Source organism: Zalophus californianus, chromosome 4 (genome assembly GCF_009762305.2).
Source record: "Zalophus californianus isolate mZalCal1 chromosome 4, mZalCal1.pri.v2, whole genome shotgun sequence".
Taxonomy (NCBI): Eukaryota; Metazoa; Chordata; class Mammalia; order Carnivora; family Otariidae; genus Zalophus; species Zalophus californianus.
The window spans coordinates 29,116,157-29,143,349 of NC_045598.1; the positions used below are offsets into that span (position 1 = coordinate 29,116,157).

Sequence of the window (27,193 nt, forward strand, 5' to 3'; positions counted from 1 at the left end):
GCGGGCGGGACCTCTGAGAGACGGGCAGGGTAAGGGCGGGGTGGGGCGAAGAGGCAAGGCTGCCGTCCTGGGCCACCCTCATGGGCCCTGAGCAAGCCCCTGTGCAGAGGATGCGGGCACTGGTGTGCACAGAGAAGGGCAGATGAGGAGCATGTGTCTCCAGGACTTGTGGTCCCGGGCTTCTGTGCAATGCCCCTGAAGCTTTTCACACGGAACCCCTTTTGTACAGGCTCCTCTTTTCAACGGTTTTGGTTCCCTGCAAATTCACAGCCCCTTAGGGCCTGGAGCACCCACACAGCTCTGCCTCAGGACTCTGTCTCCTATGCTCTGACCCCCACCCCGTGTCAGTTCAGTGAGGCCTCTGTGAGCAGCGACTGCGTGCCCAGCTCCTTCCCAGGGTCCTCTGCAGTCTCCTAAACCTCAGGGCTCCTCAGAGCTCTGTCTCGGCCCCTCTTCTCACGCTCAATGTCCTTCTTGGCCTTCTCTTCTGGCCCTTGGCTTCATTCAGCTCCCAGCCCTATGCTGAAGGGCCCCACCTCTCTTTTTCCAGGACAGGCCTCTGCCTTGAGCTGCAGACCCCCAAGTCCACCTGGATGTACCAGGGACCCCCTGAACGTTGCATGGGCCAACCCCAGCTCACCCACTGAGCCCAGACAGGCTTCTCCTCCTCCATCGGTGGCACCCCATCCCCTAGATCTCCCAGCAGTGACTCAGGAGTCCCTCCTTCGTGTTCACTCCCCACCCACACCCGACTCACAGCTCTCAGTAAACTTCCAGTATTCAAAAACTATCATCTGATTCAGCTAAGAAGTCCCTCGAGTCACTAAGGGGTGAGTGAAGTTCCGACACATGACATGCTGAAGATGAAAGCCAAGGTTTTGCTTGAATGAAGAAAACTGGCACCAAGGCGAGAAAACTTTAACAGTAGATTACATATCACATTTAAAGACGGTAAATTTATGGGGAAAAGAGACACTGGACTGGGACATATCTCCATTTGTCAAGTCGAGGTTGAACTGCAACCATACATTGACAACAGATACAAGAAGTCAGCAAAAATCGGCAAAAGCATCCTATAAGGATCAATCGGCTAGATGGAGTTTATAATACGGACACTGTATATCTTTTTTCTTATTTGTAAACGATGCATTACACATCCTGTATATCAGTAAAACCGTAATAGTAATTCATACATCCATTCATTGTTCTGGAGAGCAGGACGTTAAACATTTACCAGCACAGGGCCAAGTTCCAATGGACCACCTGACCTAGGTCAGACATTTTTGTAAATTTTGAAACAATACGGTATTTCTGCATTCTTTTTCTTAAAAGGGGTTGCAAATTGTATATAGTCTGGCCATGCAAGATCTGGATCAGCCCCCAGGAAACACTCTTAGTCAACTGTAAACAAGCAAAAGCGGTGACAATGGAGCTGATGACTGGTGAGGAGCAGAGAGGGGGCGACAGCGGATGAGCAGTGGGGTCCATGCACGGAGTGGAGGGGACAGGAAGAAACTCAGACCTTAGGAGGCCGGTGGATATGTTCACAAAGAAAGTAAGGAGGACTTTTTGCGGCGAGAAGGTAGAAAAGGAAGCGGCTGCTGGAGACAGACTGCAGCCCCTGAACGCAGACCCGGGTCCCGCCCAGACCCCGCCTCACCTTCTCGTAGTATCGGATCTCGTATTCGGTGCCATTAGCCCCCGCAGCTCCGACGGGGATAGGCTCCCGCCACGACAGGGACACACTCTGGGGCTCCACTCGGTCCCTGCGGATCTCATCCTCTTCCCAGGGCGCTGAAAGTAAATAACCCCGGGTTCTCCACGGGATCCCACTGTGGGGCAGTGCCCGTGTGGGCGCTGGAAGGGCGAGGCATGCAGGGAGTGGGGGCGGGGCCAAGTGGGTGGGGCGGGGCCAGAGGCTCCTGAGGGGCGGGGTCTGAGCTGTCGAGTCCTGAGACCAGACGGTAGGGAGGCCGCTCTCATCCCACAGCTCTCAGTTTCCTGGGTCTCTGCGGGAGGGGGGGAGGGGGGAGAGGGGAGGGGGGGCCCAAGCCACCTGCTGCTTGCCCACCCCCTGCACTCCAGCTGCCCTAGTGGTGTTTGGTTCTAATCCCCCAGGTTCTTTCTACACTTTCTGTGGTTTGGAGACATTAAAGAGCACAGGAGGCAGGAAAACAACCTACTCAGGTACTCTGACGGTCTGGTGGAGAAGCAATACACTGGACGCACTAGGGACCGCAGGAAACTACCTCATCATAATAAAGACCATATATGAAAAGCCACAGCCAACATGCTCAAAGGTGGAAAACTGAAAGCCTTCCCTTGAAGATCAGGACCAAGGCAAGTGGCACACTTGCCACTTCAATTTAACATATACAGAAGCCCTAGCCAGAGAGCTTAGGCAAGAGAAAGAAATAGAAGGCATTGAGATTGGAAAGAAAGAAGTAAAATTATTTCAGTCCACAGGTGACATATTCTTATATGTAGAAAATCCTAAAAATTCCACAAAAACACCGTTAGAACTAATAAATGAAGACAGCAAAGTTGCAAGATACAAAGTCAACACACAAAAATCAGTTGTGTTGGGGCACCTGGGTGGCTAGTCGGTTAAGAGGCTGCCTTCAGCTCAGGTCATGATCCCAGGATCCTGGGATTGAGCCCCGCATTGGGCTCCCTGCTTGGTGGAGAGCCTGTTTCTCCCTCTGCCTCTGTCTGCCGCTCTGCCTGCTTGTGCTCTCTCTCTATCTCTGTTAAATAAATAAATAAGTAAATCTTAAAAAAAAATCAGTTGTGTTTCCACACACTAACAATGGACAATCTGAACAGGAAATGAAGAAAACAATCCCATATACAACTGCAGCAAAAAGAATAAAATACTTAGGAGTAAAGTTAATGAAAAACGAGAAAACATTGCTGAAAGAAATTAAAGAAGACACGAATAAATGGAAAGACATCGTGTTTATGAAGTGGAACACTTAATACTGTTACAATGTCCATGCTACCCAAAGTGACCTACAAATCCAACTCAATTCCCATCAAAATCTCAAAGATGTTTTTTGCAGAAATAGAAAAGAAATCCTAAAATTCATCTGGAAAAATCAAAGGACCATGAATAGCAATATGACCTTGAAAAAGAAAAACAAGGCTAGAGGCCTCACACTTTTTGACTTCAAAAACATTACAAAGCCACCATAATCAAAACAGTTTGGTACTAGTATAAAGACAGAAACACAGACCAACTGAACAGAATAGAGAGCCCAGAAATAAACCCTCACACGCACAGTCTAATGATTTTTGACAAGAGTGCTAAGCTGACACAATGGGGAAAGGACAGTCTTTTCAACAAACAGTGCTGGGAAAACTGATTATCCACATGCAAAAGAATGAATTTGGACCCTTACCTTATACCACATACAAAATCTAACATGAAATAAATTACAGACCTAAATGTAAGACCTGAAACTATAAAACTCCTGGAAGAAAATGTAGAGGAGGGTGCCTAGGTGGCCAGTCGGTTAAGTGTCTGATGCTTCTTTTTTTTTGTTTTAAGATTTATTTATTTTATTTTAGAGGGAGAGTGAGAGAGAGAGAGTGCAGGGGGAAGGGCAGAGGGTCAGGGAGGGAGGGAGAGAGAGAATTCCAAGTGGACTCCCTGCTGAGCGCAGAGCCTGGCGCAGGGCTCGATCTCACAACCCTGAGATAATGACCTGAGGAGAAATCAAGAGTCGGACACTCAACTGACTGAGCCACCAAGGTGTCTCTGTATCCAACGACTTGATCTCAGCTCAGGTCTTGATCTCAGGGTTGTGAGTTTGAGCCCTGCGTTGTGCTCCATGCTGGGCATGGAGCCTAATAAAATAAAATAAAATAAAATAAAATAAAATAAAATAAAATAATAAAATAAAATAAAATAAAATAATAAAATAAAATAAAATAATAAAATAAAATATAAAATAAAATAAAATAAAATAAAATAAAATAAATAAAATAAAATAAAATAAAATAAAATAAAATAAAATAAAATAAAATAAAATAAAATAATAAAATAAAATAAAATAATAAAATAAATAAAAAATAAAATTAAAATAAAATAAATAAAATAAAATTAAATTAATAAAATAAAATAAAATAAAATAAAATAAATAATAAAATAAAATAAAATTAAAATAAAATAAAATAAAATAATAAAAAAATAAAATAAAATAAAATAATAAAAATATATTTAAGGGACACCTGGGTGGCTCAGTCAGTTAAATGTTTGACTGTTGATTTCAGCTCAGGTCATGACCTCAGGGTCATGAGATCGGGCCCCACAACAGGCTCTGCACTCAGCAGGGAGTCTGCTTGATATTCTCTCTCTTTCCCTCCTCACCCTTTGTCCCTCCCCCCCTCAAGTAATAAATTTTAAAAATATATTAAAAAAAAGAAAAGAGGGGGCACCTGGATGGCTCAGGCATTAAGCGTCTGCCTTCGGCTCAGGTCGGTACCCCAGGGTCCTGGGATTGAGCCCCACGTCGGGCTCCCTGCTCAGCAGGAGGCCTGCTTCTCCCTCTCCTGCTCCCCCTGCTTGTGTTCCCTCTCTTGCTGTCTCTCTCTCTGTCAAATAAATAAATAAAATCTTTTTAAAAAATATTTTAAAAATAAATAAGTAAAATAAAAAAGAAAATATAGAGGAAAACTTCCTGCCATTGGATTTGGCAATGATTTCTTGGATATGACACCAAAAGCACAGGAAACAAAAGCAAAAATAGACAAATGGGACCACATCAAACTTAAAAACATCTTCACGGTAAAGGAAACCATCAACAAAATGAAATAGGGAAACCATCCCTATGAAATGGGAGAAAATATCTGCTAACCACATATCTGATAAGGGGTCAATATCCAGAATATATAAAGAACTCCTACAACTCAACAAAAACCCCACAAATTCCCCCAATTTAAAAACAGGTAGAGACAGGGGCGCCTGGGTGGCTCAGTCAGTTAAGTGTCTGCCTTTGGCTCAGGTCATGATCCCAGGGTCCTGGGATGGAGCCCTGTACCTGGCTCCCTGCTCAGCAGGAGGCCTGCTTCTCCCTCTGCCTCTGCCCCACTGTTGAGCATATTCCAAGAAAATGAAATCACTATCTTGAAGAGATATCTGCACTGTCGTGTTCACTGCAGTATCACTCACAATAGCCAAGATACGGAAATTACTTCAGTATCTGTTGATGGATGAATGAATAAAGAAAAGAAAATGATATCTATAAAGGAATGTTATTCAGCCATAAAAAAGAAAGAAATCCTGCCATCATCAAGAACATAGATGGGGGCGCCTGGGTGGCTCAATCCTTAAATGTCTACCTTCGGCTCAGGTCATGGTCCCAGGGCCCTGGGATCAAGCCCCACATCAGGCTCCCAGCTCAGCAGGAAGCCTGCTTCTCCCTCCCCCACTCCCCCTGCTAGTGTTCCCTCTCTCGCTGTGTCTCTGTCTGTCAAATAAATAAAAATCCTTAAAAAAAAAAAAAGGATGAACCTTGAGGGCATTATGTTAAGTGAAATAAGAAAGACAAAGACAAATACTGCATGATTTCACTTATATGTGGAATCTAAAAAAACCAGACTCATAGAAACAGAGAGTAGACTGGTGGTTGCCAAGGGCTAGGGGCTGGGGGAAATGGGAGATGTTGGTCAAAGGGCATAGACTTCCAATCAGAAGATGAATAAGTTCTAGGGATCTAATGTAGAGCAGCAGGATGACTCTAGCCAATAATACTGTATCATATACTTGAAAACTGCTAAAAGAGATCTTCAGTGTTCTCATCATACACACACACACACACACACACACACACACACACACACACACACACACACACGGTAACTCTGTGAGGTGATGGATGTGTTAACTAACCGTATCATGGTAATCATTCTACAGTATATACATACACTAAATCAACACATTGTACACCTTAAACTTACACAAGTTATATGTCAATTATATCTCAATAAAGCTAGAAGAAAAAAAAGAAAATGTGATATAGACGTACAATTTTTCTGAATGAACTCATTCAGAAAAAAAAAAGGAAATCCTGTCACAGGCTATGACATGAATGAACTTGGGAGGACGTGATGCCAAGTGATAAGCCCGTCACAGAAAGGCAAATACTTCATGATTCCACTTTATGAGTCATCTACAGTCATCAAGCTTAGAAACAGAAGGTAGAATGGGGGGAAAAGAGGGCAAAGAGCTTTTGTTCAAAAACAAAGAGTTTTGTTCAATGGGCGCAGAGTATGAGTTTTGCAAGATGAAGAGAGTTCAGAGGTCTCCTGCACAAGGATGTACATATAGTTCAAACTACTGTATACTATACACTTAAAAATGGTTAAGTTGGTAAATATTATGTTTCTTTCCCCACAATAAAAAAAAATATTGATGCCCAGGTCACACAACCCAAAACAATTAAATCATCTTAACAGAGAGGGACTCGGGCATTTTTCTTTTTCTTTTTTTAATCTTCTCGGTGATTCCAATGTGCAGACAACTTTGAGAATCACTAGTCTAGATAATGTTGAATGGACAGTACTGAACTAAAAAAAAGGTAATAATGCCTGATCTGAGGCAGGGACCACAAAGTTACTGGGAGGTAAGACCATGGCCTCACTTCAGGTGTGTTGAATAGAGGGGTTTCCAAGAGAAGATACTGGACAGGCAGCTGGAGAGGTGGTTTCAGGGCTCACAAAAGGCATCTGAGAATGAGATGAAGATCCAAGAGCCATCAGAGGGTGACTGGATGTAGCTGCCCAGGAGGATGCAGAGAAAGAGAAAGAAAGCTTTTAGGAACAAGCATTTACTTTAGGAGGCAGGTAAAGGAAGAGGAGCTCAAAAATGAGGAGCCAGAGAGGTAGCAGGAAAACCAGGAGCAAATGAGATCACAGAAGCCCAGGGAAGAGAGCATTTAAGAAGGTTCCCTTCTGACTCTTCCGGTTTTGAGCTACTGGTCCATGAGCAAGAGGCTCTGTTTCCTCACGTGTAGAATGGAAAGAATGATGACCTCATTGGGCTCACTGTGAGAATTTTATGAAGTCATGTGTATGAAGAGCTTAGCACGATACATGACACAGAGCACGCACGCCATGCAGGCTTACCCACAAGAGGAACCCACGGTTGACAGTGTCATCTGCTGAGAAGAGACAGGGTAAGACCACGATTCAAAGTGCCCTCTGGCTTTAACAAAGTGGTGAAGTCCTGGTGACTTCAGGGGATTGAGGGAAGCAGATACCAGGTGGCGATGGGCCAAGGAAGTGGAGACGGGGCGTATGTAGCTCACTCTTTGAAGAGTGCATGAACATGGCTTCTAGTTGTAAATGGTAACCATCTAGCAGCCCCCACCCTCCAGTCTCTCTCAAATTCTAATTAAAACATAAAGGTACAGAAAGAATTGAAAACCTAGAACATCGCCATAAACTAGTCTTGACAGCTGATTGCCAGAATGGGGGAGGGTGGTGGAGTGGCATTATCTCCACCTAGGAGAAAACCAGTGAAACTAGATTGAAAAGTACAATTGTAGTGAACCCCCAGGCTATGCTGCCCACAGAGTGACCCTGCCTCCCATCCTAAAAATAACTTGAAAGATCTTTTATCCCTCCTCCCACTGTCTGACCCTTAAAAAAAGGCAAGGTCTTTGTCAACTGGACAATGCATAGCCATCACTCTCCTGCATAGTTGCTCTGGAGGAAGAGTGTTCCTACTATTCCCCAGGAGTACCTCTCAGCCTAAATCCACTTGGAGATGGTAGCTCGCAGAAAAGACATGGGTTCAAGGGGGGAGAAGTGGGGAAGCATCCGAGGAAGAGGCACAGCCCCTTGCAGATACAGATGGGAAGAGGCTAGGCATGTCATTTTTTGGAACTGCATTTGTTGAAAGCATCAGAATGGCCAGGATACAGAGGTGGGAGAAGGTTCCATTTCAACCCCACAGAGATACATTAGATGAAAGCCTGATAACTCCAGAGAATGGAGCTGAAAACCAAGCCCAAGCACCTGCTCTCCCACTGCAGATCAGTGATGAAATTTGGCCAGCGCCCAAGTGGGACCAAGAACACAGCACACATTACTGGAAAACCATTCAACAGCCACGTCCCCCTTCCTTGCCTGCGGAGCCCAACTTTTGATTCAGGGTGTACTGTTTCCCCCCATGGGACTCAGGTTTTCTGATTGTTCTAAGGTATCTGTGCGCACCCATTTCCTGTGCCAATGATTGGGGTCGGGCTTGTAAGCCAGTTCTGGCCAACGTAAGGAGAAATCAGCTAAGGGGAGGATGGATTCTGGGAAAGGTTTCTTGCTCTTAAAATGATACCTACAAGGAAGAAACAGTTCTTTTTCTGCTCTAGATGGTAAGGATGTGATGCCTGAAGCTGCCGCATTCAACTTGCCACCATAAGGGAGCTAGCCTAATGTGACAAGGATGGCATAGTAGAAAGACAGAAAGAACCTGGATCCTTGAGGACCCTGATGAGCTACTGAAGTAACCATGCTCTATCTCAACTCAGGTAAGCTAAGAAAGCATTTTTAGGGGCACCTGGGTGGCTTGGTCAGTTAAGCATCTAACGCTTTGATTTTGGCTCAGGTCATGATCTCAGGGTCATGAGATCAAGCCCCATGTGGGGCTCCGTGCCCAGCACGGAATCTGCCTGGGATTCTCTCCCTCTCCCTTTGTCCCTCCCCTCGTTCTCTCTCAATAAATAAATAAATAAAATCTTTTAAAAATCATTTCTAGTTAAACACCAGCGGGATTGAGATTTATTGTTACTTGCAGCTGAAAGCCTTACAAACCAACCCAAGGGACAAGTCACACATTGAGTTTTTTGGCAGACACCAGCTATCTCCTTGTTCAAGAACAAGGAAACAGAAAACACCAAGAAATCGGGCTCATGAAAAAAACCTTTCGGAATAAATGAACAGTAAAATTATTCTGAAGATCCAGGAGGAGCAGCTTCTTCCGAGGGATTTGGTGTGACAGAGAAACAAGTGAGGCTATTGTCTGGCATCTGCAAGAAGAGGAGAGAAAACACTGCCTCCCCAAAGAGGGAGCAGAAGGTCATGAAGGGACAACAGGCGGAGAAGAAAAAGAAGATCGGGGGGAGGTACAAGCGGAGAGGTGAGCACGGCCCGTGAGGGAAACTAAAGGTGCATTAGTGAAACCGAAGCATTTAAAAGAAAAGGCACTGCAAACATAAGGAATTTTGACAGAATCACACGCAGGATGGGAACATCAAGTAGACAAGAAGGAGGAGGTATAAATGAAGAGTATGTTTACTTTATACATGGAGAACGCAAGAGCAAAACGGCAGCATGGAAATAATACACGTTGCTCTCAAGTAGCCATGAAGTAATTAAAATGCTGACCCTACCCTTTCACAACAAAGAAAACCTCAGTGGTGACGTTAAAAAGGAAAAGTTGTACAAACCTCTTTCTCTAAGCACGGAGCAATAAAATCAGAAACAAAAATAAACGCAAATCATCCAGAAATTGAAACACATTCTCTAAAATAAATTCAGGCAAAACAGCACTACGAGAAGAAAACCATAGGTCTAAATCTTCATGACCTTGAACCAGGCAGTGATTTCTGAGATAGGAAACCAAAGGCACAGGCAACCCAAGATTTCACCAAAATGTAAAACTCGGAGCTTCAAAAGACACAACTCAAAGTGAAAGACAGGTGTCTGCCAGCAGCATGACTGGGGGGTGGGCAAAATGGGGGAAGGTGGGCAAAAGGTTCAAATTTCCAGTTATAAAATAAGTAAGTCCTGGGGCGCAATGCATGGCATGGTGACTCTAGTTAACAATACCATGTTGTGGGGCGCCTGGGTGGCTCAGTCAGTGAAGCCTCTGCCTTCGGCTCAGGTCATGATCCCAGGGTCCTGGGATCGAGTCCCATGTCGGGCTCCCAGCTCAGCAGGAAGCCTGCTTCTCCCTCTCCTCCCAGCTTGTGCTCTCTCTCTCTCTCCCCGCTTCCCTTAAATAAATAAAATCTTTTTTTTTTCAGATTTTATTTATTTGAGAGAGAGACAGAGATAGGGAGAGAGAGCACACTCTCAAGTGGGCCCTCGGCCAATATGAATGATGTCCTTCTGAAAAGGGGAGATTTGGACACAGAGGCAGACACTCACGGAGGGGAGACAATATGAAGACACACAGGGAGGAGAGGCCGTGTGACGGGAACATGCATCTACACGCCAAGGAGGAAGAAGGACCGCCAGCAAACACAGGAGGCTAGAAGCAAGGGAGGATCCTCCCCCGGAGCAGTCAGAGAGCTCTTCACTCTGCTGCCACTTTTGATTTCAGACTTGCAGCTTCCGCAAGTGTGAGACAACACATTGCTTTGGTTTGAAGCCATCTGATATTCGGTACTTTGTTACAGCAGTCTTAGAGAACTAGAAAGGCCTTTGAAAATTTAGAAAAATACCAAGGCCTAATATCCAGAATATATATATTTAAAAAGAGAGAGCGAGAGAGCTCATAACTCAATGACAAAAAGAAAACCCAGCACATGAAAAGATGTTCAACGTCACCAGTCATTAAGGAGATGCAAACCCAAAACACAGTGAGATCCCACTCCACACCCACTAGGATGGCCGTAACCAACAAAAACACAAACCGGTTTCGGCGCCGAGGTGGAGAGACTGGAGCCCCTGTACGTTGCGGGCGGGAATGTCAAATGGCACAGATGCTTTGGAAGACAGCTTGGCAGTCCCTCAAGAAGTTCATTGGTTCCTCAAGAAGATAAAAAGCTACTGTATGTTTTAGTCAGCTCAGGCTGCCGTAACAAGACACTACAGACTCTGCAGCATCAACAACAAAGATGAATTTTTTCCACAGTTCTAGAGGCTAGAACTCCCAGATCAAGAGGTTTACAGATTTGTATCTATAGGATTCTGGTAAGGACTGTCTTCCTGACTGGCAGACAACCGTGTCTTGCTGTGCCCTGTCTTGGCCTTCCTTTTGTGTAGGCACAGAGAGAGCATGGGAGCTCTGGAGTCTCTTCCTCTTCTGTAAGGATGCCAGTCCTATGGGCTTAGGGCCCCACTCTTATGATCTCATTAACCTTACTTCCTCAAAGGCCCTATCTCCAAAGAGAGTCACATTGGGGGTTAGGGCTTCAACCTATGAATCTGGGGGAGACACAATTCAGTCTATAACATCATGGGACCTAGCATTTCCATTCCTACGTATACACTCAAGAGAACTGAAAACATGTCTCTACAAAATCGTGTACATGACTATTCACAGCAGCGTTATTCATAATAGCCAAAAGGTAGAAAAACGGCCCATAAACTGATGAATGGATAAACAGAATTGTGGTATACAATGGAATATTCCTCAGCCATATAAGGGAATGGTGTACCGATACACGTTACAACATGGACAAACCTTGAAAACATTATGCTAAACAACAAAAAAAAGGCAGACACAAAAGTCAACATATCGTATAAGTCTGTGTATATGAGATGCCCAGAACAGGCAAATCTATAGAGACAGAAAATAGATTAGCAGTTACTAGGTGCTAGAGGGGGTGGGAGGAATGGGGAGTAACTATTAATAGGTTTCTTTTGGGGGTTTTGAGAATGTTCTGGAATTAGATAGTGTGGGCTGCATAACTATGTGATTATATGAAAAAGCACTGAACTGTACATTTTAAAAAGGTATGTGAAATTTTAGGGTATGTGAATATCTCCTCAGAAAAGTGACTATACTAAGGATGTGATATATCAGGTATAAAAACATACTGGACGTGACCAAACTTATACTTAGAGGAAAATTCATAGGCTTAAAATATGAAAACAAAACTGGGGCACCTGGGTGGCTCGGTCATTAAGTGTCTGCCTCCACCTTGGGTCATGATCCCAGGGTCCTGGGATGGAGCCCTGCATCGGGCTCCCTGCTCCGCAGGAAGCCTGCTTCTCCCTCTCCCGCTCCCCCTGCTTGTGTTCCTTCTTTCGCTGTCTCTCTCTGTCAAACAAATAAACAAAATCTTTTAAAAAAATATGAAAACAAAACTAAGCACTGAACTCACCTAGAAAAAGACTTCAGGAAAGCAACAGGATGGTATTAATAAAGGTAAAACCATAAAATAAGTGACAAAAGTACACAACACTGGAATTGATAAATTGAAGAACTGATTCTTTATCATAACCAGTAAAATAAATCTCTGGCAAGGATAATTAACTAAAAAGAAATCTCAAACATAGAACATGAAGAATGAAAAAGCAGAGTTAACTACAGATACTGAGGAAAGTTTTAAAATGTACATTTCTAGGCTACTGAATAAGAAAAAGATCATCAAAATATTTGCTATGAAAGCACAAATTAACGAAACTGACCCAAAAAGTATGGAAAAGGTTGAGAATATCATCCAACTTTCCCCCAAAGAAGGTGCAGGGCCCCGAAAGCGATTTTGCACACCTTCAAAGAATGATAATTATGGTACTTAAACTGTTGCGGAGCAGAGAAAAAGAAGAGATTTTTCTTGATGCCTTTTCCAAAGCCAGCAAAACTTGACAAATGCTAAAAACTTGACAAAGAACACAACAACAACAAAAAAGCACTAATCTCTCTTGTAAATGTACATGGAAAGAAATAGTAAAATATAAGCAAATTAATTCAGCAAAATATTAAAAGAATAATACACTCAAATCCAGTAGGATATAATCTGGGAATGCAAAAAGAGCTCACATTGAAAAACCCATGAATAGAATTCATCGTGCCAATAGGTCAGAGGAGAAAAAACATGCAGTCATCTTGAAAGATGCTTAAGAAGCATTTTATAAAATTAACATCCATTTCTGATTTTTTTTTTTAAAGTTCAGTAAAAAGTGAAAGCATTATATGGCCAAGTGGCTAAAAGCACAAGGTGTCTACTTACTAACTGGGTGACCTTGGACAAATCACTTGTGTTCTCAGGCCTCAGTTTCTTTATTTGAAAGATGATTATCCTTCTATTTCAGTGAATGAATGTAGAAAATCATACTGCACAGGGCCAATGCCAACCACAGAGCACCACTCAATCAGTGGAAGCTTAGTATTTTTATTAGTAAAATGGAAACAGCATCTCCTCAACAGGATTTTTAAATCCATCTATATCAAAACAGGATTGTTAATATGAAATACCAGATAAAAATCTCATATCACATATATTATACAAAAGGGATTTTATAGTAGGTGGTTCTAGATATGGATATAGAGATGGCAAAAAAATGTGGAAGGATATACTCCAAGATATTAATAGTTGTATAGCTCTGGGTAACAGGATTACGGGTGCTTTTTTCTCTTTCTATATTGAATTTTTTTTTAATGTAAATGCAATAGCAAATGTTAAGTCACAGTAGAGATAGTAAAAAACAGAACAAAACTATTATTCCAGAAAACCAGACAAATTGGAAATCTCTCGCAAAAGGCAGAGAAAATAGATTAAGAGCTAAAAATGATAAAGGGTGTGACAAGATTTGAGAATCAGAAAATGGATGTACAACCTAAGGCTTAGAGAGATTCCTAGAGAGACACTGGAGCTATCAGAAATTCTAGTCAAAGCAATAACAGAAAAAAAGTTCTTTTCCAGGAATAAAAAACTGTGTGCAGATCAAAAGTTTTACTAGGTACCAGCCAAACTCAATGAAGAGAGATCAATATTGGTTAAATTTTATTTTCACTAGTAGGTGAAAGAATTACACAAATGCACACACCCAGGCTACTTACACAAGAATAAAAATCACCCTGGCCTCAGACCTCCGCAACACAGCGGCCAGAAGACTGGGAAGTAGAGTCACAAACCCATCACATCTCAGATAAGAGAAGACCCGGAAACCCTACCACTCACTTATCTCTCTTGCAAAGGGCACTTGAAGGATTACTTGAAGGTGTACCCCAGCTGGGCGAGAGACAAATGAAAAGTCAGTTTCAGGAACTGGGGAAGGTGTAGCACGAAAGGAGTGTAGGTCTTTATTTCCTCATCTCTATTCCAGACTCAGAAATGTGACTGCTACGGGTTGACCAGTGACTTCTGGCGTCCCTACAGCCTGACCCTGCTGTGCCTCCTTGCTCTTTTCCAAGACCAGGGAGGAAGGTGACCGATGCGGCAGGGATAGAGGCTGGGGGACACACGACAGAACCCCTCTTTCTGAGACAGGAGAGGAGGAGGGACGATTCTGCTCTTCTGGCTGAAATTTTTGAAAAGGGCGGGCAAAAGATTGCGGGGCTGCCCGCCTCTGTCCCCTGGGAGAGGAGAGGCAGGGCGGCCGCGAGCCGGGTGTGGTGCTGGGGCTCTCTGCCAGGTCGGGAGCTGGGGCGCCCGCTGGCTCCCGCAGACCCTCCCCCGAGACGCCCGCCACAGCTCTGGCCCAGCGGCACCTAGTCACCCGCGTCCTCAGTCCCTCCCCCCCCCCGGGGGGCCTCCGGGAAGGGCCGGCCGTCGGCGGGGGTCCCTGCGGTCAGGGATGTGTGCGGGGGGGGGGGGGGGCGGAGGGGTGGCTCGCCTCCTGGAGAGACGCGGCGGGCGGCCTTACCCCCGGGCCCCGTGGACACGGTGACCTGAGCGTAGGTGGCTCCCGCGGCGGCAGCCGGGCCCGACACGCCGTTGAGCGCCGCCACGCGCACGGTATAGCGCGCCCCGGGCCGCAGGTGGAGCAGCGTGGCGGCGCGCTCCCGCAGCCCGGCCTGGCGCGGTACGAAGGCCACGCGCGGCCCGCACGGCTCGCACGCGCCCCCCGGGCCCTCGCGGCCGCAGCGCAGGCACAGCAGCGAGTACGTGACGTCCGAGCGGCCGCCGGAGTCGGCCGGCGGCAGCCAGCGCAGCCTCAGCGCCAGCGGCGAGCGGCTCAGGCTGTACTGCAGGTCCCGCGGCGCCGATGGCGGCCCTGGGGGGCGGGGGGCGCCGTCAGCGGGGACGGGGCGGGGGAGTAGTGGAGGGGGAGGGGCAGAAGGGAGCGTGGGGGGTGTGGGGCCAGTGAGGGGGGAGGGACAGGGGAGGGGGGCGCGGGGGCCAGTGAGGTGCGAGGAGGGTAGTGAGGGGAGGAGGATGAGGACGCACGACGGCGCACAGAGTGTAAGGGGCCCGAGTCCCACTCCTGGCTGGGGCGCAGGGTGAGGTGACGGCGGGGGTGGGGGGGGCAGTCCACTCACGACCAGTCGAGAAGCCTGACCTCACCGCTCGGTCTCGGGACTCGTACTGGTTCTTCCAACCGCAGGCCCCGGCCCGCATCCGCCCCCCCCCCCCCCCGGGCTCCCCTCCCTCCGCCCCGCCGTCTGGGTCGCTGGTCCCCATGCGCCCCACGCTCCCCAGTGCAGAGCCCCCTGCCCTCGGCAACCCCTCCACCAGGCCTTTCCGGACTCCCCACCCCCCTAGCCCACCCCCCGAACGCTTGCGGGAGGGGAACTCACGGGTGCAGGAGGCCGAGGGCGGGTCGGTGGGCGAGCGTGCGTAGCTGTCCTGGCACACGCAGAACGTGGAGGCGTTTTCCAGGGCCCGGCTGTGCTCTGGGCACGGGGAGCAGAGCAGCCGGCGCGGGGACAACTTGTAAAACCCTGGGGGACAGGCTGCGGGGCAAAGCCACGTGAGGAGGGGGTCTCCTCCACAGCTTCTCTCTCCCCCACTCTCTTGCCTGCCCCATTAGGGTGAGTTTATGTCCTGGAATTGTGCCGGGAAAGGGGGTCTCAGCTACTCCAGCCCTGCCCCATGGGGTGGCAGCTCCTGACCCAACAGCCCGGTACTATCTAGCCCTTAGTAAGTGCTTACTGTGTGCCAAACACTGAGTATTTTACTTTTAGTAATTCACTAAATCCTCACAACAGCCCGTGAGGTATGTACTTTATCCTTATTTTTAAAATGAGGAAATTAAGGCTCAGAGAGGTTCAGTAACTTGCCCAATGTCCCACAGCTAGTAAGTGGTGGGATTCCAACCCAAGCAGACACCATGCCACCTAATGCCCATTGGAAGAAAATGAGCCCAACTCTCTAGTCTTGATGTGAGGCCAGAAGAGAGGTGCCTCCAAGGGGTGTGTCACAGCTCCCCAGGGACAGACACCCACAAACTCCTAGTTATGGTCGCGCGCGCACACACACACACACACACTGTTGTCGGAGCCCATCCTCCCACCACTAGCATTTGGGGTTCATCATCACAAATCCTCAAATGACACCCTTGGTTGCAGGATGGAAGTGGAGCCAGCCAGGTGGAGGGGAGTAGGCAGGAGGAGGGTGAAGTTTCCCTGGTTCTAGTCTTGACACCCTCCTCAATGACTTTGCTTCCCTCACTTCTCTGCTTCTCTCGCCTCACCCAGAACATAGGTTGTTAAGAGCACAGGCTTTTGTATCTGGACAACCTGGGTTTGCAGCTGGGTTGTACCGCTTAGTTGCTGGTGACCTCGGGCAGATTGCTTGACCTCCCTGAGCCTTGCATAGAATACCCACCTCAAAAATGTTGGTGGGGGACTAGCTGAGATGAAGTGTAAGCCTCTTAGCCCAGTGCAGACAACATGTACACTACAGTGGTCGTAATTACCGTTCCTCCATCACAGGCCTGAAGTGGAAACTGCTAAACACCCACTTGAAAAATTTTCTCACCAGTTGGGCCAGGCGGGAGGGAGGCCGTGGCTCCTGGCCCCTCTTCTGGGAGTTTGGGTGGCTCTCACGTTGTTCCCTGCCCCCACCCAGCTGGCCTTCTTTCTAGTTTAGCTGGTTCTGGACGGCTGGCGGCTCTCCAGCCCCAGGAAGACACTATACAACAGAGGGGATGCAGACGAGCCCTCAGGAAGAATGTTCGGGCCGTGGGAGGAAGAAGAGGGTTTCCGTGATCTGGAAGCCTTTAGGCTTGGGAGGTTCCACCTTGTTGAGTCCTTGGGCAGCACAGCTTAGGGCAGGGTCTCTGAAGCCCCAGGGGCTTTGGAACTATCTGCCTTCAGAACAGAGCATGGGACTCACTACCATGGTGGTCTGGTGGGCAATAGCAGCCCCCACTGGGACTCAGGTGGCCTGGGGTCCCCTGTTAGCCCCACCCCTCCCTATGCTTCTCTGGCCTCAAGAAACCATCAGTCAGGTGCGGATAAAACCATGGCCTGCCAACCTCCGTTGTGAAGCCAGAGCCGGGATCCATTTGCAGGGTCTCACAGCGGTCGGAAAAAAAGACCAGAGGCTCCTTTTCTCTGCGTGTTTGTGGACATCTGCGGTCCCAGAGATGTGTGTCCCAGCAGAGACAGCAGTGGTTATCTCTACTTTGACAGGCTCCGTTTAGAAGAGGTTTGTGTTGAGGGGCAGACTCCTGAAGCCTCCTGACTCCCGGCCCCTCCCCCTCTTCCTCAAGGTCAGAGTCAAGTGTCAGAGATCACCTAGTTCAACTCCACTGGCCCGGTCCTCCAGCAGCTTTCCTAGCAGGAGCCACAGTCTTTGCTCAGAAATGGCAAGCCCACCTTCTTCTGTGCCTCTGCTGAATGGCATTAGCAGTGAGAAGGGGCTTCCTTATGTTGAGTCCAAATTAGCCCCCCTGTCTGTAATCCGCCCTCATGCCACCCTGTCTCAGGGCCTCTGTGTGCCCATGGAGACTTAGAGAACATATCTGCTTGGGTCACTCTGCTCCAGGGCAGTCCTATAGAGATTTGAAGACACACCCTGATTCCCCACCCCACCTCCCCAGGGAAGCCCCCAGTCTTTAATTCCTCCAGTGGCTGGGAGAGGGTAAATAAAAGAGAGAAACAAAAGGGAGAACACCTTTGTTCTATCCCCTCCACATGCGTCTACTTTAGAGAGGGCTCTGTACTTAGCTGCAGAAGGCACTGGAAGGCCTTCACTGTCTAAACACAAATCTGACCATCTGACTTCCCTTCTTTTTTTTTTTAATTTTATTTATTTATTTATTTGACAGAGAGAGTGAGAGAGCACAAGCAGGGGGAGCAGTAGAAGGAGAGGGAGAAGGAGGCTTCCTGCTGGGCAAGGAGCCCGATGCGGGGCTCGATCCCAGGACCCTGGGATCATGACCTGAGCCAAAGGCAGACGCTTAAACGTCTGAGCCACCCAGGCGCCCCCTCACTTCCCTTCTTAAAACCCTCCAACAACTCCCCAGTGCCAGCCACCCCACCCATGCCACACTAAACCCCTTCCCACCTCTGGCTCTTGTCCTATAACATTTTGCTCCCCTTCGCTCCTGGCAAACTGCTACATTTCTCCAGACCCCAGTTCAAATTAATACCTCCCTTGTGAAGCTCTCCCTGGCATTCTCCCCAGCTCCCTATGCCTCAAGACAGAGCTGACACCATTACAAGTGGCTTTTGTCTAGTCTCGGCTTAAGTCAGAAGCAGGAGTGGGTTCCTGAGTGTGTGTGTGTGTGTGTGTGTGTGTGTGTGTGTGATTGCATGATTGCCCACAATGTGTATCCAAGCCCCCTCCTCCAGATCCTGATCCATTCATTGGATGATTTTTTTTTAGCACCTACTGTGAACCAGGTGCTCTAGAGTGCGGCTCTGGAGATAAGAGTGCATAAAACAGACCAGGATCCCACTGTCCAGTGGCCCAGATGCCCTCCTCCCACCCACCTCACAGGGAGAAGAGAGGCTGTCAGTTGGTAATTCCCTCAAGGTCTGGCCATCAAACCCACAAACCTCCATCTACACCCACCTTCCCTCTCCTCCTCCCTCCAGGCCCAGAGGAGGAGATGGGCCCCCTCCTGTTGAAGGCCTCCAGCCCCTCCTCCTCCACTCTGGGTCCAGCCCCTTCTCCTCCTCCCAGACTATATTCCATCAGTCACATGGCTCCTAATTCTTACATCACTCCTTCTCTACTGGGTCTTCCTAGTGACAGAACAAGGGAGTGGAGCAGTAAAAGTGGTCCATTCAGGGTGCAGATAGTAAGGGTGTTATCTATAGAGTATTAAAAAAACAATAAAACTGGGGCACCTGGGTGGCTCAGTTGGTTAAGCATCTGTCTTTGGCTCAGATCATGATCCCGGGGTCCTGGGATCGAGCCCCGAATCATAGGGCTCCCTGCTCAGTGGGGAGTCTGCTTGTCCCTCTCCCTCTGCCCCTCCCCCTGCTTGTGCACTCTCTCTCTCGCTCACTCTCTCAAATAAATAAATATATTTTAAAAAACAATAAAACTGGCTAAAACATGGCCTGATCTTTATTAGCAACAAGCATCAGCCATTCTAAACCATGTCAGTAATAAAATATATCCCCCTGGGGCAGACTGCTCCCACCAGGCCCCACTTGGTACCCCACTAGCTCCTTCGTCAGCAGATAAACAAGGCTCCTATCTACAGTCAAAATCTTCTCTCAACCCAGTGTCCTCTTTAAGATACCAACCCCTCCCCTCGCCTTTCAAATCCAGCCTTCCAGGAGTTGAGTACATTCCCTGACTCCAGCTCCACATCTTCCTCCATCCCCCAACCTACTGCAGCCGGGTTCTCGTTCTCTCTCTCTCTCTCTCTCTCTCTCTCTCTCTCGCCCCCCCCCCCATTACTCTCTCTCTCTCCGTTGCTCTTGCCTGGGCCACCAAGCAGACACTGTCCAAACCTCTCCTTACCTGAGTGCTTACCAACACTATAAGCTGTTCCTTCCTGGACCCCTCCATCTCCCCGGGCTGCCATGAAATCACACTCTTCTGGATCTCCTCTAACCACTGATTCTTCCTCAAAGTCCTTCTTTTTGGGCTTCAATTCTTCTATGTATGCTCCCTTAAATACTGCTGTTGTGTGAGACTCCATCATTGGCCCTCTTGCTTCTTACCTCACCTTTGTCTGTCCCAACCATACCCATGGCTTCAAATAGTACCTATGTCTCTGTTGCTGAGCTCCAGACTTACTTTCTAGCTACCTCTACTTGAACGCACCACAGGCACCATAAATTCGATGTCCATCAGTATCTCGTGTTCTCTACCCCAGTGAATGATCCTCTGTCCATTCAATCCTCTAGAAGCATACAAATCAAAAAGGACTCTCCTCTCCTCCCATGTCACATGGTCACCAAGTGCTGTGGATGTGTCTCATTATCCCATCCATCCTCCTGTCTCAATGATCTCTGCTACTCCTACCTCAGTTCAGACCTTCTGCTCTTTCTTCTGGACCACTGTACCATCTTTTTCTGGCCTTTAATCCTTCCTTCCCCCAATCATTTCTTTGTAATTACAGCTCAAGTGATCTTGTGAAAATATAAATCTGAACATGTCAGATCCCTGCTTCAAATCCTCCACATAGGTCTACAGCATAAAGTCTAAGCTCTTTATTCTAATGTTCAAGGCCCTTCATGATTTATTCCTGCCCCTCTCCAGCCCCATCACCTCTCACACCCCAAAATGCCCTCCGCTCCTAGCCCCAAACATGCCTCCGTGTTTCTGCAGACAATCTCTTAACTGAGAATGCTTTTAGCGGCCTAGAAGAAAGGCCTTCTCACCATCTCTCTCCACCCTTAGAATTGGCTTCTCCCTTCGCCAGGCTTCCTCAACTCTCTGTTGATATGTATCACATGCTATGGTAATCACTCCTTCACCCAGTACATTTCCACTGGGCACCTACCATATCCTGTTATGGACACTGAGGCTGCTGAGACTGATGCAACCATTGCCTGAGGTCAGTTCCTAGTCCAGTGGTGGAAACACACATAAGTAGATCACTGCATACCATGGGGTGAGCACAGAAATCAAGGTTGCAGTCAACTACACTTCAATTTGAAAAAAAAAAAAAAGCAAGAAGTAGAGGTTGCAATGGGTGCTGGAGAGCAAAAGTGGATCCTAACCCTACTTGGAGAGTTCAGAAAGGTTCATGCCTCCAAGTCCCTTACTAATCCACAAGTTCCCCCGAGGAAAGAGATGATGACATCATCTAAATACATATAATGAACCCGCCTAAATGCATTTGGTAAGTTCTCAGTTCATACTAAATGGACGATTGAACAAAGGAAAGAGTAAGTTTAGTCATTTCTTCCTCTGTCTTCCCACCACTATATTAATCCCTCTGTTAGATCATATATCACCTTGTTGTGATTTTTAAATTTTTACATTTTTCATCTGCAGAGCTTCTGAAGAGTTGAGACTATGCCTGACTCATTTCTGTTGTCCTGACATCAAAAGAGGTTGTAGCTTAGAAAAAGCATCACCTGATCTTTCTACATTAAGGGCACGCATCCATACCCCACCCATCCTTACCCTCAGTCCTCAGAGCCACAGATGGGGGAGAAAAGGAGAGGTCTGGTCCTGGTGCCCACATAGACCTGAGAACCCAACAGGACCCGCACATGAAGGGTCTCCCTCAGGGGGCACAGTGATTCATAGATCAGAGAGCTGGGTGGGATGTTAGTAGTCATCTAGGGCAACCTCCCGATCTCTCTCTCCAGCTCAAGAAAATCCCCCTGCCAGCCTCTGATTTGCATATCATCAGTGAAAGTGTGCTCACTCTTTATAATGTAAACAATCCGTTAGCTAGTAGAGGTGGGTTGCTGTACAGTTCTTCCTTATGCCTAAGGGAGGCAGCATGATGTAATAGAAAGAACTTGACAGTTGGGCAAATCTGGGTTCAAATCCTGGTTCCCCATTTACTAACTTTGCAAGTGAGATGTTAATCCCTCTGGGCTTCCGTTTCCTCATCTGCGAAATAGGGATACTGGCGACTTACTTTATTGCCGAGAATAGAGGAGACGTCTTATGTGAGGTGCTGATCATAGTGCCTGAAATACAAGGCCCTCCTAATGCCCCCTCATACGAAGTCAGATTCACCTCCCAGTAACTTCACTCAACGGTCCTGGCTGGACTCCCTGGAAAGCTCCACAGAAGGTCAGGACTCTGCGCTCCACAGCCCATAGCTTCTCCATTCCCCCTCCTGCCTCTTCCATCTACCGCACGCTCTCTCCCCATTGCCACCTGCGCGCTACGCTCCCACGCCACACCCCCTCGTCCGCGGAATACCTTCACAGATGTCACCACGTTCCTGGAATCCCGCACTGCAGCTGCAGCGGCCCACGGGCACCAGCCACTCACCGTCGGCGCCACAGTGCATGCGCGGGGGGCTGCCGGGCTCCCCCTCTGCGTGCGCCACGCACGTTCCCGTCACCTCCACCAGCGTGGAGAAGGCGCTCTCGGCTGCGGTGGCTGGGAACGCCGCCAGGCCCCGCACCGTGGCGCGGCACTGCTTGTAGTAGACGCGCACGGAGACCAGCGCCACGCATGCGCCCACGTCCTGAAAGGCCAGGTGGAAACCCCGCCGGCTGAGCGGACCGATCTCGCGCACCTCTGTGTTCAGCTTCATCTTGCGCTCGCCCAGGTCGCCCTGCGTGAAGCTCTCATCCGCCGCGATTGTATCAATCTTGCGGGGCCGGCTGCCACCTGGGCGGGGACGCCCGCGGCCCAGGTCAGCCTCTGTTTCCAGGTAGTAGACGTTGAAAGTCTCCTTGCAGGTGCCGGCGGCGCCCGGGATGCTGCTGCAGTCGCGCAGCGTGAACTGCAGCTCCACGAAGATGCGCTGTCCGCGGCCACGGCTGATCCAGCCAGTTTGCAACCAGTTGTCCTGGTTGGGCTCCAGCACGTTGCACACCTGATATGTGCGGATGGGACGGTCATGCTCGTCCACGCCGCTGATCTCCTCCCACTGGGGAGGAGAACAAAGATGTGGGAAGCTCAGAGCCAAGGCGCCCCCAGGAGGTCGAGCCCTGGCGGTGACGAAAGCTGAAAACCCCCTTCCCCGTCGTCACGCATTCCCTCTCCCCCACCTCCGGCCCCTGAAATTATAAAAGATGAAGAGCTGGGAGAGATATTGGAGACAACGGAGCCAAATCCATAATTTGATAGGTGGGGAAACTGAGGCTCCAGAGAGAGAGAGTGATTTGACTGGATATGAACGTCGAGTTAGCTGCAGAGCTGGGAATGGTGCCTGAAGTCTCCTGGCTCCCCACCAGGTGCCCACTCAGTGACCAGGCTGCAGTCACACAGCCACATCTCCCCACCCCCAGCCCTAGTTTCCAAGTCTCTTTTAGGATTTTAAATCTTGCTTGTTCTGTCAATCTATCAATCAACAACACTGCTTAGAGGATCTACTACGTGCGAGGCATTGTCCAGCATTGGCTCATCTAGATGACACGTATATTTTGCTAGACACAGCCAGTTTCGCCCTCACTATCTTACCCCCCCCTTTTCTTTTTTCTTCTTGGACTGACTGAAGACTCAACGTTTTCTAATAGGCCACTCTGGCTTGAAGCCAGTGCTCCTGGAGACCACGTGCTCTGAGGAGCATTTTATGCTGTTGTAACCACAAGGAGCTAGAGGATTTGAATCCCAGACCACCAGAAGATTCCTGGGACAGGGAGGGAAAGGTTACACTTACCCCATTACTTGGCAGTGCAGTCCAGCCCAGCTCAGCCTGGGAGGCTTTGGAATCCAGGAGGATGACTAGGGAGAAGGAAGAACAGAGATGTCAGAAAACCGGAAGGTCAGGAAGGTGAGAGGGAACCTTTTGTGAGTTCACTGTAAATTTGCTGAGGGGACAGAGACAAATTTTTCCCACTCCATACCTTACCATGAGGGGGTGGGATGTGAGTAGCTCAAGTCCAGAAAGAGGTAGCCACAACAATTAGGGAAGGAGCCTGTATAGGTTTCCTGTAGCTGCTGTAACAAATTATCACAAACTCCACGGCTTCAAATAACAGTAACTTATTCTTTTACAGTTCTGGAGGTCAGAATTTGGAAATCAGCTTCATTGGTCTGAAGTCGGGGTGTCAGCAGGACTGGCTCCATCTGTAGGTTCAGAGGTTCCATTTCCACTGGAATTTTTCAGCTTCTTATGGCCACCTAGATTCCTTGGCTTGTGGCCCCCTCCTCCATCTTCAAAGTGCTTCTCTCCAATCTCCTTCTGTGATCGAGGTGCTTTCTCCTCCGGCTCTGACTCCGCCTGCATCCCTCTTACAGGAACCATTGTGATTACATCGAGGTTATCCAAATAATCCAGGATAATGTCTCCATCTCAGGATCCCTACCCACATCTGCAAAGTCTTTTGCCCTTTAGAATAACATTCACAGGTTCTGGGGATTAGGATGTGGACATATTTGGAGAGTCATTTATTCAGCCTGCCACAGAGTTCATGGAAGTACTCTAAGACTGGCTCTAAGATGGGGGTGGTGGTGTCAGTGAGCCCCCCTCCCGCCTCCCTAGGCTCCCTAAATTATAGCTGAGTGTCCAGAAGAGGGAGAACATAAGCATATTAGAGAATTTCTGCATACATCCTGAATTACTCATACTCAGGGGCTCTTCTGAGTTCTGAAGTCACCAGGGATGGAAGAGACTTGAACCTTTTCAGTTTGACTCCCAGGGGCTCTGGGAAAAATGAGTGGAGAGACTCTGCCAGCAGCAGGAGCAATAAAAATCTCTTCTCTCCTCTGCTGTCAGTATCAATTCCAAAGAAGCACTGGTCTGGACAGCACAGCAGCAGCTCAGAGACAGGAGCCCAGGCTATCCTGAAGTCTTGGAAGATTACAAAGCTGGAGCTTAAACAAGGGGGCGGGGCTCCAAGGTAAGGGTCTCTAAGAGGGTTGGCTCCAGAGGCATGGGCGACTGTAAACAGGACCACAGACAGCTTCCCGGTTTTGGTATAACTGACTGCACTTCGGAATAGCATATTGGAAAGCCTCAGAGATCCGGCGCCCCAACCCCCCGGTCAGCGATTCAGATTCCAGCTCCTCGGGATTCTGCACCTGGATATGACGCCTCTGGATTTAGATGAGTGTGCAGCTCCCCCAAATCCAGAGTCAGAGGCAAGGCGCGGGCTCTGGTACCGCAGGCAGCCCCAAGCCCAGCAACGCGGACCGCGTTGGGTAGTCTACGCTCCGAATTCAGCACTGCGGACAGCTCCCTCGCCAGCACGTCGGGCTGCTCTCGGCCGCAGCCACCCCTTCCCGACCAGCGCTCCACCTCCTGCCTCACGGTTCGGGCTCCGTCCCGTCGTCCCGTACTTCAATCTCACCTCCACACCTCCCTGTCTCCTCTGCTCTCTTCATCTCCCCGCCCCCACATCTCCCCCCTCCATTCGCTCAGCCTGTCCGTCTCACTGGCCCCTGAACCGCTGCCTCTGGCTCCCACGGTTCCTGGGCTCTTTCTTCCCCAGCCTCCCAGGTCTCCAGCCCCATCTCCTCAATGCCCCTCTCTTTTCCATTGCTTAGCTACCTTTTTTTCTGTCTCTTTAGTTCTTTGCTTCCCGCTGCCCGCTGGCTTCAAACCCCAGTACAGACTCCAGTCTCTCTATACGACTCCTTCCCTCAGAACCCCAGTTCTCCAGCCCCTTATCTTCTGGCATCCCGGCTCCAAGAACAGCCACCAGTCTCCTCACCTTCCTCGGCGGTCCCGGGCCTCCCTGGTCCCAAAAGCAACGCCAGACAGAGCGGCATCAGGCAGACCAACAGGCGCAGCGGATGTGGGCCGGCGCCGGTCTCCATGGTCCGCAGACCGCGCAGTCAGTGCGGCGGCGGCTCAAGCCGCGCCAGCCCCAGCACCGCTGAACAGTGCCCCCAGACCCTAGCGCCTGCTGGGGGCGGGATCTCGCTGGTTACCATCATCCATGGGAACCAATCACTAGGCACCGCCGCGGGAGGTCCACCAATCCTCGCCAGCAGAAGGTGAAGGGGTGGAGTTTCATAGGCCAGGGGCGGAACAGAGAAAAGGAAGGGGTCCAGCCAGTCTCCAAACGTGGGGGTGGGGCAGCGCTGAGCGCTGGCCTGGCTCCTGGGGAGGAGGATGAGCCGTCGACGAGGGCCCAGAGCGCAAAACCTTAGCCTCTCATTCCCGAGAAGTAGACACCGTGGGCGTGGCTTAAGGAGGGGTGACCCTCGGGAGGCAACGACGCTTGCAGCCTCTGAGCTAGCCGGGAAGCTCCCTTGTTCCCCCAGGACTTGCAAGGGATTTTGAAGCCTGACGTCCTGACCCCAAGCTCTGGGGAGCTCTATCTCCCAGCACTTGGCTTCTTCCTATGTCTGCGGCTCCTGGCGTCTCCTGGCTGGATCCCGCCCCCTTCTCTCCCCGCCCTCCTCACACAACACACACACACACACACACACACACACACACACACACACACCGGCTGGAGGAAGGAAGGGGCTAAGCCCGACCCTGGGGGCTACTCGAGAAGGGAGAGCAAAGTGGGAGACGGAGTCCCACCCTATCAGCAACGCTTCCGAGGTTGGGAAAACATGTGGACGCTAGAATGGGGTTGGTAGTAGATTTTGCATGAACGACTGGTTCCTCAGGTTCTTGCTCTTGCTGCCAGGACACAGACAGCACTCTGCACAACTACCCTTTTCCCCGGTCTGCTCAGTTCCTGGAGTTCCCCCCTTTGATAATCCCTCTCCGCCCATCTCAGGGGACTGGTGAGGAGCTCAGCGGCGGGGACTCCGAGGCGTCTGCGAGAGAGGCGGACCAATCCTCAGAGTTCAACCAGCGCTGGGGAAGCTGCAAGGAAACGTGGAACACGACCTCTATCTAGTGAAGGTCATTTATGTGGAAGCTGAGGATTTAAGGCGTTGGTGGTGGGAAGGGCTGAAGCCCTCCAGGACGAGGGAGGCGGCTATTGAGCGCCACCATCTGGGCTGAACTTGAGCAGGCAAAGCTCCACCCACCCTGTAGCTTTTCAGTGCTCTTTTCTTGGGGGACCCAAGCTACTTTAGCTTTTGGAAGCTAAAGTAGCTGGAGAACCCTTGAAAATCAATGAGTCCTGTGTCTACATGACCTGCGTGGCTTGACTGTGCGTTTTGGATATCTGTGTTCTTTACCATTCCAACCAACCCTCCCTGAGTGCCATGCTCTGTGCTGAAAATATCTGGGTGAATCTCTGACTCTGCCACAGTCCATACTTCCTTGAGCACTGAGAATAATGAAAATTCGTGACACTGTATAATACTGGCCACTTACAAGCCTCTTTCATGTGTCATTTCTGTGTGTGTGTGTGTGTGTGTGTGTACACACGTCCACTATGTGTATACGCACACTTGCTCGCTCACAGACATACTTGCTGGACAGCAGCAATAGGAATGGCTGGGAGGAGTTGGACTCTTTTGCCGGTAGAAAGAAATGTCATCAGGAGGGGCTGGGGCTCGGACACCGACACCGCTGGAGATGAAGCCACCTGAGGAAGCAGAAGAAGGTGTGGCGTCCGGCAGGTTCTTGGATGCAGGCGGGGTCTTTGAAATCAGATCTACCTGAAGAA

General features: G+C 49.1%; 1 protein-coding gene across 3 annotated transcripts in view; it reads right to left on the reverse strand.

Annotated features, from left to right (window-relative positions):
- Positions 1 to 25,531, reverse strand: part of EPHA10 (EPH receptor A10) — a 41,476-nt gene extending 15,945 nt beyond the window's left edge. For all 3 annotated transcript variants that reach the window (XR_003523347.1, XM_027613457.2, XM_027613379.2), the window contains exons 1-6: positions 25,325 to 25,531; positions 23,329 to 23,393; positions 21,918 to 22,596; positions 15,416 to 15,571; positions 14,542 to 14,892; positions 1,661 to 1,794 (exon numbers count right to left, since the gene is read on the reverse strand). Coding sequence is in view for 2 of the 3 variants with exons in the window: in XM_027613457.2 (XP_027469258.1) it covers positions 1,661 to 1,794; positions 14,542 to 14,892; positions 15,416 to 15,571; positions 21,918 to 22,596; positions 23,329 to 23,393; positions 25,325 to 25,430 (1,491 nt within the window). In the remaining variant the exon portion in view is untranslated. The remainder of the gene's footprint in view (positions 1 to 1,660; positions 1,795 to 14,541; positions 14,893 to 15,415; positions 15,572 to 21,917; positions 22,597 to 23,328; positions 23,394 to 25,324) is intronic.
- Between the last annotated feature and the right edge of the window lie 1,662 nt (positions 25,532 to 27,193).